General features: G+C 38.5%; 3 protein-coding genes across 3 annotated transcripts; 2 read left to right on the forward strand and 1 right to left on the reverse strand.

Moving 5' to 3' along the window:
• The first annotated feature begins 454 nt into the window (after nucleotides 1-454).
• Nucleotides 455-4,671, forward strand: zglp1 (zinc finger GATA like protein 1). The gene is made up of 5 exons (XM_030726148.1): nucleotides 455-1,115; nucleotides 1,215-1,645; nucleotides 1,754-1,857; nucleotides 3,044-3,137; nucleotides 3,864-4,671. The coding sequence occupies exons 1-5, from the start codon at nucleotides 528-530 to the stop codon at nucleotides 3,994-3,996; spliced, it is 1,350 nt and encodes a 449-aa protein (XP_030582008.1). The 5' UTR covers nucleotides 455-527; the 3' UTR covers nucleotides 3,997-4,671.
• A 1,518-nt stretch (nucleotides 4,672-6,189) lies between these two features.
• LOC115788156 (forkhead box protein D1-like) lies at nucleotides 6,190-7,358 on the forward strand. Its single transcript, XM_030741099.1, is given in 3 exon segments — nucleotides 6,190-6,556; nucleotides 6,559-6,801; nucleotides 6,804-7,358. Coding segments are annotated over 3 exon segments (882 nt in total). The 5' UTR covers nucleotides 6,190-6,288; the 3' UTR covers nucleotides 7,175-7,358.
• A 3,102-nt stretch (nucleotides 7,359-10,460) lies between these two features.
• LOC115778118 (sialidase-2-like) lies at nucleotides 10,461-10,976 on the reverse strand. Its single transcript, XM_030726160.1, has 2 exons — nucleotides 10,799-10,976; nucleotides 10,461-10,552 (listed from the first exon to the last, which is right to left on the reverse strand). The coding sequence occupies exons 1-2, from the start codon at nucleotides 10,974-10,976 to the stop codon at nucleotides 10,461-10,463; spliced, it is 270 nt and encodes an 89-aa protein (XP_030582020.1).
• Between the last annotated feature and the right edge of the window lie 1,415 nt (nucleotides 10,977-12,391).

Here is a 12,391-nt window from a genome sequence, read left to right on the forward strand (position 1 = left end):
AGCAATATCTTTTCATGGCTTGTAGTGAGAACCATATTTATCATGTCATTAATATTCAGAGATGGAAAGAGCTGAATGTACATTTTTGTGAGAGAAAAGGCAAAGACCAGAGGAAAGTATAGGAAAAATAAGCAGTTTAACCGCTACTAATCCTGAAGTTGTTGTTTTGTGCTCATGTTGCAGACACTCTCAGTATGAGCACAGGACCAAGGGTGCAAACTGACCTTATCCAAGGAAACAAGAGCAAAGTGGAACAAAATTCTCCCCAGTGTGCACTCTTCTATCTTTTTCAAGAAGTTTCCAAGTTAGCATCCCCTGTCCACAGCAGCTTCCCAGATTCAAATCTACCCACTGAATGGCCCAGTGAGACATTTAGCAAGGATTCTTTAGTAATCAAAAAACAAGAGGATCCACATTTATTTGAAACCTCTATTAGATCTACACAGGACACTTTAGAAATTAAAAAGAAAGATTCACATTCATTTCATACCTGTTATCATTCCTGCCACGATAGTTTGTCCCTATTGATGCCGTGTGATGAGCTGAAGAAAGTAAGTGAGGAGTGTCAAAGCAGCAAGGTCGCAGCTACACTTGAGCCACAGTCTGAATGCAACAGTCCCTGGAAAGTGCTGAGCCTGATCAACTTGCAGTGTGAAAAGCTGCTTCATCAGGAAAATCCTGAGGAATTAGACCCAAGTTCAGCCTCATCTGCCACAAAATTGGGCTATTCAGTAGCCAAATCATCCACTACAGCTCCACATGTTATAGAAACTGGAGTTAGAAGTGGTGAATGCATGTTAGGCCGGTCTTCTCGTCTCTTTGAGAGACAAGAAATCACACCCTCTGAGAGTGTTGAGGAAGATGTGACAGGAAACCCCACAGGAGATAGTTTTAAACTACAGTGCTCTGTGAAAGACTCTAAGATGGGTGTTCAGCTGCAGACTACTGAGAAAATGGACACTGTCAGAGCAGAGTTGCTGAAAGACAGTACATCATCTTCTTTGCATCTTCAACACAGGAGCAAAATAGATGTTAACTTCAGTGTCAACAAACAAATTGAGTGCAGCGAGGAATGTAAGAAGGACTGTTCCTCTAGCAAACAGGATGTTTTTGATGTATCCTCTTCAGAAAATGCTTTATCACAAGCAGACAATGCATATCTTAATGCTAAGCTAACTTATAATTCAAATGAGACTTGTGTTCCTTTGTCAAAGACAATACTAACACTAGACCATAATGCAAACCTTACTTTATCTGTGGAGTCCCAATGTGACAACCAGCTGCCTCCTCTGAGCCCCATCCAGCCTTCTTCACAATCACCATCAACTGTATTCAGCACTGCAGAGAGTTCTCGCTCAGTCTCAAAACAAGATGAATGTACAGATGTCCCCTTAGAAGAAGAAGCCCCCCCAGCTGCCCTGATAAAATCTTGTGCGTCAAAAGCAGAAATTTGGACAGTGCAAAACGAGGAAATTGGTTCATCCTCTTCCCACCAGTGGAGAACTAAGACTCCTAGAAAACAGCCTCATCCCAGTCGTAGCGCTGATATCCAAGACCCAGACTTCCAGGGAGTGACATTCAGGATAGACACAGAGCTGGACGAAAGCAGAGAACAGTGTCGGCTCCTCATAACGTCAAAGTACAGGTAGAAAAAGGCATCTTCATTACACATTGTGGATTACAAAATCTTGATATGAATTTAAATTAAATCCTCACCCATTGTTGGTGTTTTCTGCATGTTTACCCATAACAGCAAGGAACTCTGCAAGAGTGTGAGAAAACCCAGACTGAGGACACGGTCATCACTCAAAGCTAGCAGCTCAGATGAGGAGAACAGCCTCACAAATAATGTTTTAAGTGAGTTATCCCTATTTTAACATAGTGTTAGTTTTCATTTCAGTGTTAGTTTTTTTTATTATAATACATGTGGTGTTTGTACTCGGCAACATTTAAGAAATTGTGAATGAGTGTTAGAGGTCATGTAGATATCCCAGTCTCAACACACAGTTTGAGATTGGGATTTTCTTTTTTATTTAGTTAACTATAAAAAAACTCAATGCAGAGCGACTGCAACTAAATTAATACACAGCCACATCTTTTTTTTTGTTTTGTTTTGTTTTTTTTCGTAGAGTCCAAAATTTTGCCTCAGGAAACTCTACAATAACAAAACATTAATGCTGGAAAAAAAATACATATAAGAACACATAAAGTAAGTAAAATATGGTATATTAATTACATAATTGTAAAATTTCAAATGGTTAATGAACTATGAATGATACCATAGTTATAAATAAAAGTACCTGCAGCCTTACAATATCATATTAGTACATTTGTGTGTGATGCCTGTTGTCTCCACTAGAGGACACCACCACATTAAAAATATGTAACCCAACAGGGTCACACAGGTGTGAACGTTTCATACAAGTGTTTATGCAAATTACTGTTTAAATATCCTAATACCACAATGCGAATGTCAGCTAAGACAATAGAAATATAAACTGAACATAAATAAATGTACTTGGATATCAACAGCCAAAGCTTTGAGCGGCAGCACTATCATGATATATTAAAATAATTTTGGATTCAGTGCAGTCCTCATTATTTCTTCTCCTTCACACATTTTAAATAACAAATCTGTCACTATTTGAAGTTTGCATATTTTTCATTTTTAGTAAAATGTGAACATGTTGCATTTCCAGCATTCAAAGACCAAAGAACCAACGCTCTCGACAGATATACAGCTTTGTTCTCAACTGGAAAATGCAGCGTAAATGTTACAGTGAAGTTGTAGATTGTTGTATATGTTTTGAAAATGAAAATATCTTTACTTTCATCCAGTTGATGTTGTTTAAAAATATTTTGGGGGGCATAACATTTTAAAAATGGGTAATGCCTCTCTGAATCATTATTTATTGCGAATGTAGTCTCAACATTTGGATGTATTAAAACACTTCCTTTATTCATATAGAAACTGATGCCTGGCAAGAAGTTATGTAAGCAGTTTTACTGTTACTCACCTAGTCTTTCATTTCTGTTTCACAAGAGGGTAAAGTTTGTGCATCATGCTGCACCAGGAAGACCCCTATGTGGAGGGATGCAGAGGACGGAACTCCACTGTGTAATGCTTGCGGGATAAGGTAGCTTGATATTCGATATTCAGTGTCTTATACACTCACGTGAAGTTGTGTGTTAGGGCTGAACAGTTAGCTCACTGTGAGTTACAACAGAGTCTGAAATTTTGTTTGAATCCTCATTAACACTGAGATTACTGGGGATTAATTTAGAAAATATTAATTATTTTAAGGAAATTTGTATTTTGGAGAACCTGTTCCCAAATATGTCTATCTCTAAGATCAAGTATTTTGTGTTGATATTGTGTCACTTTTTGACACAATTTTTAGCATGTTTTCAGCAGTCATTTGCAACAACACTGGTGCTGAATAAGTTCAGGTCTCACAAACATGTTGCACAAATATTAAGCTTTTTTTTTTTTCTTCATTGTCACAAAAGTCTGACTACATCATTTTACTTCATGCATGACATTTTGGATCAATGCATTAATCTCATAATTATATGAAGCGTTGTGTAAATGCTCATTGGCTCATAAGTTTGCCTTAAATTTTGCTGTTTCATAAGTTTCGCTATTAGTCAGCAGAATTAAACACAGGTTAGCTTTTGAAATAAGGACTAATGCTGGGCTCACTAGATATTGTAGATAATTTTTGAAAATGTATAAAATCTCAATGCTTGTAAAATGGCTTGTAATACTAAAAATCAATACCATCTACCAACAGCATTCATGCACCTGAGCAAAAAGGGGAAATTATTTAACCAGCACTGCACTTTTTCTCTGACTTTTGAAGGTATAAGAAGTACAGAGTGCGCTGTGTCAACTGCTGGCATATCCCTCGGAAAGAGGGCAACTCCAGCTCGTGCTGCCTCAAGTGCGGAAACTTTGTGAGGCTGACCTCAGCTCAGCGGAAAGACACCACCTAGGGAACTTGCACAGAGCACAGGTTTTTATGCTCACATGTGACAGAGCTTTGCACATATGTACACAACAATTAAATATGCTCGCTGGTCCAGTAGTTCTTTACAGTTCACTACAGATATTACTTCCTTTAACTTGACTCAGTATTTAAATTAGTTTCACTGCTATAGGATTGTACCTCAGACAGCAGCACACATTTAACTCATGGCTCTGTGTGCATCAGGGGGAAAAAAAATGGAAAACTAGTAAAACCTTAAAGTTTGTATGCTCAAAGCTTAAAATGGGGGAAAATATCTGAAAATAATCTGTACCAAAGTCTTTTCTGGGCTGATCCTGTTTCTACTCCCTATTTGTACGTGCATGTGTGACAGAGCTTTTAGGGTTCTTTTTTTTTTCCTCACCAAGAGTGATATATTTATGAAGCACAGGCAGACTTTGTAGCAGAGCTGAGAATCCTTTGCTACAAATAAATGGAACACTGAAGGGTTACTGTCAGGAGTAGACACATTCAGTGGAAAGTTTAGTTGTGACATTTTTTGCGTTTAATGGTCAGCAGTACCCGACAGCTGTAATAGACAGTTATTTCTGTACAGGCCGTGAGCTCAGTGCAGTTTTCACTGCTAATAACTGTAAAAACACTCTTACTGCTCCTGACCCTGACAGCAACATTGTTAACTAAATTTACTGGATATACATTTAGTTGAACAAGTTACATCAATTTATTTATTTTGTTGTCTTTGTTGTTGTTTATAATTTTGGTTGTATTAAGTGGTCGCTTTTCTTTGATATTTATGTGGGTCATTCTTTTTGGGCATTTTTCTATTTGGCTTCTTAAATTGGGATATAGATTTCCTTAGTATTGCTGTTTTCTGTGACAGGGGGAAAAATATGGTTTTTGTGTGTGTTTGCATGGGTTTTGGTCTGCATTAAAATCATTAACAAAACTGTGTTTCCTGCTTCTTCATCTAAGAATTAAATTTAGTAATACAGCAATTATGAAATAATAGAATAGTTTCAGAGGGGTACACATATCACATTAAACTGCAGCGAGAGGGAAGAAATGTTCAGTAATGAGGCTTCCCACAGTTCCTTCAGCCCACCATGCACTGCAGGCCTGCTGGCCAAGTGGGTGGCCTCACATGGGTTGAGTGATACAGTGCAGCTATTATTTCAAAATGCATTACGTCTTCTTGAGTTGTCTCTCTCACCATGTGCCAAACCATCGAGCAAAGAGGAATACTGAAGGAAATGAGAGCTATGTAAAGCCAAGAACATAAAAGAGAGCTCAAGCTCAATGAAATTCACATGCCTGCTCATATTTTACATTAACCATACTCCAAAACATCTCACCTGCTGCGATCATTTAAGCATCAGCTATAATCAATAATGAATGAATGTACTTCAGTATAATTTTATGGTACTTGGACTTCATCACTGGTGGCCTAACCAGCTTTATATGTCTTATACTCCAGTGCATTTCAAAGATGAGCATCATGCATTTTACTCATTTACATGAGGACCTCTGCAGAGCTTCATTTTTTTTAAAATTGTGGCTGAAACATAATCTGTGTGTAAAATGTGGCTAATTGTTCAAAATTAAATCACCCAGTAGTACATAATATTGTTAAACTGGCTCCATAACCCTGTTGTGCAATATTATGGGAAAAAGACTTTGTTGAAGGGCCATCAGCATTTGTTTTCCACTCTTGCAGTTGTATCTAATTGGAAGCATTGGTTTTACCTTATATTATTACTCCTTAATGTATACCTTTCATCATAGCTAATCAGTTCACACTGAGTCAGAAAACTGTAGGTCACAAATAAAACATGTTTAGTAAATAAATAGACTGCAACATCGATGGAGAGTTTAAAAATCCACTTGAAATGAAATCAGTAAAGAAATAAATTTTTAAAAAAGAAAGGAAGAAAAGAAGGTAGGATGCCATAACGTGTGTACACTGGATTTAATTAGTAAAACATATGCTTAAGATGGTTGAATAAGTTTAATTCTTACAGCCCACCCTCGGTATCATCAGTTATTTCTCTATTTTAGATTGTCCTGAACTTTTTTAATTTTTCAACAGCTTCAGGTTTGTAGATACCTGCAGCTGTTTTGTTTAAACAGACTGAGGAGGAGGAGAGGGAGAAAGTTCGGAGTGGGAGGCTCAAAAGTCAGGATGCAATCAGATCCGCAAGTTTTTTGTGAATGAAAAGGAACGACGGCGTCGGCCCTTTCTGTCCTAGACAGGCACTGATCTCTCCCGTTGGGGCCGCCGTCCCACTGGACAGTCTGGATCATGACCTTGGACAGCAAACCCATGGATGTGGCGGACACTGAAGTCGAAGGTCAGGCGGACTGCAGAGAAGCTGTGAGGAGTACAGATTCATCAGTGTTCAGGGAGAGTAATGTAGACTTGGAGCGACGGCCTTCATCCTTCACTCCTGACGTGCAGGGTGAGGAAGACTTTGAAGTCCGGCTCCGGGAGGGTCCGGGGAGGAGAATTGCCTCGGTGAAGCCTCCGTATTCGTATATCGCTCTCATTACCATGGCCATCCTCCAGAGCCCCAAAAGAGGCTCACCCTCAGTGAGATATGTGATTTTATCAGCCAGCGTTTCGTGTATTATCGGGAAAAGTTCCCTTCGTGGCAAAACTCAATCCGCCACAACTTGTCTTTGAATGACTGCTTTGTCAAAATGCCCCGGGAGCCCGGGAATCCAGGCAAGGGGAATTATTGGACTCTGGATCCCATGTCGGCAGATATGTTTGAAAACGGGAGTTTTCTTCGTCGGAGGAAACGCTTTAAGAGGCAAAATTTATATTTGGTACCGCTGAAGGCTCCAGGGCGCAGGAGCGCAGTCTGATGCCTGTGATTCCTCTCCTCGGAGCGCGCAGGGTGGTCTCTAGTCTCCAGAGTCCCGATTTGTATCAGGATGTTGGAACTGGTTTAGGATCACGGGTTATCTCCAGCATCACACCTGTAAGCAGCATCATACCCACACTTTCCTCGATCCTCTCCAAGAATTTCCCTTCTTGTCAAAACTTTGAACATTTCGACCCCGGATGCTGCGTTGCTGTCCCGTCTTTGGCTCCAAACTCCTGCCTTATGCATCCCGTCTCACTCCACGGAATAATGCCCAACTTCACTCTTTCCCAGCTGCCAGTTTTTCCACCGGGATCTTAAAAGTTTCGTCTGATTTAATTTAATCTGATGACGCCTGCCTGCTTCGAACTCACGGAGAACAACAAGGCCACCATATTTAATTTGATTCCTTAAATGTTTTCAACAACGGATGTTTTCATATTTTTCTGTGTGTTTATAATAAAAATGGCTGATTTTAATTTAGTGTCTGTGTACTTTTAATTAAATGCCGGGCTGTCTATCTCATCGAACAGACGATATCATATGTGTTCTGCTATGTTTTAAACATTGTTACTGTTTAATTTTACATATTTTTAAGTCTACAGTAAATAAAATTCAAGTTTAGACTTTAATTACAGATTTGCAGGATCTTAAAAATATGAAAATAATGAGAAATATAAATTATATTTGATAAATGTTCTTATATTCTTAATATTATTTCAGATAAATCACATAAATACAATATCTAGGCTTATGAAAATATTACTGACAGTATACATCATTGTGGTGCAATGATGGTGCTATTTGATTTTTAATTTAAAAAATAAGTCTGTTTTAATATTTTAAATAGATGGGTCATTCTGGCCCACCTACAGCCTGAGCCTACACCCTTTAAAGTCCAACTTTTCAGACCACCTGAAAGTGAGAATCAGTTACCAGTGTTGTTGCATTTATAGATTATTTCTTTGGGGGGTGATTGATTTGCTGTGGACCTTTAGAACAGAAGAACATGCACATTTTCTTCTTCCCCGTTTTGCTTACTTACATCCCATTTGAGCGCATACATGTACGTATTTATATCATTCAATCCTATTGGATACCAGGCCTACTTTATTCAACCCAGAACTTCATTTTTCAAGACACGCCGGTCTCGACAGCCTCAGCATCCAAAGTTAGCCGCATCGTTGTGTTTGTTTTGTGCTCTACACAACAAAAGTATCAAATTCACTCGGTCATACAGCTGCTGGGTATTATTACACGTTATGCCTCATCTTTATTTAGATGTTCTCGATGCTGTTTGTTGTGCTGTGCAGAGAGTTATAGAGTTATAGAGTAGACCTGATTTCACAGAACAAAGCTTCAGATCTGTTGGTAAGACAAGACACACCAAAACAGGAAGTTATCATTTAAATGTACAGAGTTACTGACATCAACTGAGGAATATGTATATACCATTTTAATATTGTAGCTTTGAGAGGAGTTAATCTTTACTTTGATGATGTAAAAATTTATATACATTTCATTAATTAATAAAAGTGTTTTTCTGCACAGGCTATGGTACGTGTATCAGTTTAAAAGAGATGGCATTAGATCTTGAACTGACATACAAAAGAAGCTGCGCTATGTGTAAATAACACATCAGAACAAATAAGAGATTAGAAGAAATTTTCTCTCTTTCCTGCCAAAACTATTACTGCACATAGTCTCCATAAATAGTAAATAAACCCAAATTTTACACACCAGATCTGTAATAATCATCCGTTCTTCTATTTTAAAATTGTACTCTGCTAAATCTTCTAATTCTTAAGGTACACAGATAATGTGTGCTATTTGTATATTAAGATTAGTTTTACACATTTCTGCAGTTTTGTGACAAGTTGGTCTTAGGAACTATATTTTTGCACTGATTCATAGCAGGTGATCTCTCCTAGGAAGTTTGCCATGCCTTTCGCCATACTGTAACACCTGTCTTCAATCTAAATAAACCCTCAGGATACAGTCTGCTTTTCACACTTCTTTCTATTGAGTTTTATTCAGTTACAGCATGTACAGTGTTCACATGAGCACTCTCAGACCATGTGAAAGGGAAAAAAAAGATGTGTGTGTGTATCTCATTATGGTCCATTAAAGTCAGCTGGTAAAATGTTAGTCGGGGCCTTTGAGACATGAGTTTTGACAGAAAATGTAATGCATTGGGTATATCTGAAGAACAGCGGACCCCTTACAATCCCTAAAACCTGCAATAGACAGATGAAATATAGCAGCAGAGCCATGAGCTCATTATTCATTCACACATCTGTGCAGAGAGTGGAAGAGTTTATTAAAGGAGCACAATTCAGTGAGTTCACATTTCATAATTTCAGTGTTTTTTTTTTACTGCTTCTTGAACATCACTAACTTTTCATCTCTTTGTTTTGTATTGTTGGAAACCGGCTTCCACACAAAGGACAAAGAAAGTGAGGTTAACATTTGCAGTAAAAAAAGAAAAGAAAAGAAAAGAAAAGAAAAGAAAAGAAAAGAAAAGAAAAGAAAAGAAAAGAAAAGAAAAGAAAAAAGAAAAGAAAACTCAGACAGGATGTTGGTAATGCTCCATAGAGCCTCAGCTCTTTGCAGAAGTAAGAGGCAAAGTGGGTTTGGACTTGAAATGTGATCACAGCAACAGCACGATGAGAGAACACCACAGAAATAGTCCTTGTTGTCTTGTTTTTGGCTGCTCTCAGTCCCTCCTAACCCTGTTCTGGGAAGGGTTATTATGGCTTTGTTTGTTTCACACGTCTCCCTTCAAACAGCTGTAGTTTCTTGATAAACAACACAAAGGAGATTCACAGCACCTTCAGTAGGATATAGGTATAGAGCAATATCTTCACTCCACAGCTTCTGTGATGTTCTTCAATGAGAGGACATTTGGTTTCAGTTTGTCTTTTTTTATTCTGATGTACACTAAGTGGAAGGAAATGAATGGATTCCCTTGGCACAGTTTTTTTCACCCCTTTGACTGTGTTTATAAAAGATGGATGCAGTCTTCAGCTCTCATGAGAGAAACACACTCGCTTGTGCCCTATATGTGCATTCTTTCTAATGGCCAGCAGGGGTTCCTCTGAGACCATGACCTGACTGCACTTTCCTGATCAGTTTATGGTCTCAGTCTCTGGTGTTCAGTCTTACCTAATACAGCAAAGTGTTGATTTTGCATTTTAGGTTCCTTTGAGTAAATGAGTGTATAAATATATTTGTCTTTAGGTTTTAATCAGATCTAGTTTCAAGAACACTAATATGGTGACACATGGTGAATGTTTTCCTTGAGGTTTCAGACAGGACAAACCAGTGGCTTGAACCAATGTGTATATGAAGAAGAAGAAGAAGAAGATACTTTTTTGCTGATCCCTTATTTCCCAAGGTGTCACCACAGTAGATTTGGCACAGATTTTATGCTGGTTGTCCTTCCTGATGCAACTCTCTCATTGACCCAGGCTTGTGTAGATACTCTCCATGTTTTAAAATTAAACTCTTGCATCACCTATAGGATCATTTCTCCAGTCAACTGATTAAGGGATGAATACACTGATAACAAAATAATATATACTGCAATGCTGAATAGTTTTTTGTGTCAATTACTTCCCTGACAGCCTGAATCTGTTTCCACAAGCTTGTTTTCAGATTGGAGTATCCTGAAGTTAACTCCATTATCATTACTCACAGCTTCCACTCAATATCCATTCACATTACGGCCATTGCAGTAGATGCAGCCTTTAGAACCGTCGGCTATTTCACATTCAACCGATACTGTTTGAAGTCATCCACCATAATTCCAGCTTTTACCAAAACCATCACTAAAGAGTGAGCGTGCAAATGGTTCACAGGAAGTTTGGAGCAAGAAGAATAAGCATAAACAGGGATCAATTTGCCGCTCTCTGTCTGAATGACATGGCCCGGCCCAACACCAACACCAATTATTTCTGTCAGTCAAATCACTCACATCACTCCAGGTTTCTCCAAGATCCATGCTTTTGATGTAACAGAGAGGGGTCCTGTTGTTGAAGTTTATTATTTGGTCTTCCTCATTTATAGAGTCTTCAACACAGATGAAATACAGGAAAAGTTTTTTGTTGACCTTGGTGTTCATGGGACGGTATCCATCAATTTCCACCTCTTTGAGCCCTGACCACTAAAAAATGATATTGTTCAGAAGTAAATGAAACAAAGGAGTCGAAAGCAGCACTGGAAATAACAAGTAACATAGCACTGAAATGGACGATTGGCATTATTACCTCAACTGTCTTCAAAGAGGATTCAAAGGCTGGGTGTTACAGAGTGTGACTGTTCATTTTTGGAAGAAATTACTCACATTTCAATGCACTGAAGTCTTCCTTTGATGAGAAACCCGGTTCCAAGGAGGAGATTTCAGAAAACAAGTTTAGACACAACCCCTCTCTGTGGGCAACTACCTCAGCAAACAGACACAACCCAGCTAGCATAAAGTAAGCACTACTGGTTGGAAGTGTGAACAGCAGCCACTTGTTTAAGTTCTGGGTTACTTTCTGTATTTGCACTCGAATTTTGAGTTGGAAAAGAGACCCCACTTCACTGACAGCCAAAACCTGTTTCCACAAGTTTCCCAGGAGATTCAAGTGTGCTAAAATTAATTATCATTACTGACAGCTTCCACTTAAAAGCTTTTGTCACTATGAGCATTACAGTAGATGGAAGTGAGGCCTTTGTCACTTCATATCTGCACTCTGCACCTTCTGTGGCATGACACTTCTCCTGGCACAGTTTTTTTTCACCCCTTTGACTGTTTTTATAAAAGATGGATGCAGTCTCCAGTTTTCAGGAGAGAAACAGACTCCCAGGTGCCCTACATGTAATGTGCATTCTTCCTAATAACCAGCAGGGGCTCCTCTGGCTGCAAATCGACTGTGAGACCATGACCTTATTGTACTTTCCTGATCAGTTTATCAAACTGAATTGAACATAAATGGAGGAAACAATAACACATAAAAGACAATCCTGTTGGTATATCCATCAAAAGGCCTTATAGCATACAAAGAGATGAAAGAGACAAAAATATATAATTAATGCATTATTTATAAAGCTATATACAGCGGTTAAAGTGGCCCAGAACAATCTTAAATAACCATAACCCTATCTGACTGGGTGGGATGTGTGAACAGCAGCCACTTGTTTAAATGGAAAGGAGACCACACTTCCCTGACAGCCTGAACCTGTTTCCACGAGCTTGTTTTCAGGTTGGAATACCCTGACGTCCATTATCATTACTCACAGCTTCCACTTGACAGCTATATGGAACAGAATGGTCTAAATCTCTGAAAGTGCATATTCTGCAGCAAGAAGAATGAGCATAAACAGGAATAATTAAGATCCTGGCATGTGTTTCTTATCATGACCCTGTCCAGCAACAACAGCTGTAATGGCAAATAAGTAATTTGTTAAGTTGATTGTTAATTTTCATCTATTTTTTCTAATTAAAAATCAGTTTTGGCAAAATGAGTATGTATGATTAAGTTTAGGACTTTATTA

This window comes from Archocentrus centrarchus, chromosome 1, assembly GCF_007364275.1.
Source record: "Archocentrus centrarchus isolate MPI-CPG fArcCen1 chromosome 1, fArcCen1, whole genome shotgun sequence".
NCBI lineage: Eukaryota > Metazoa > Chordata > Actinopteri > Cichliformes > Cichlidae > Archocentrus > Archocentrus centrarchus.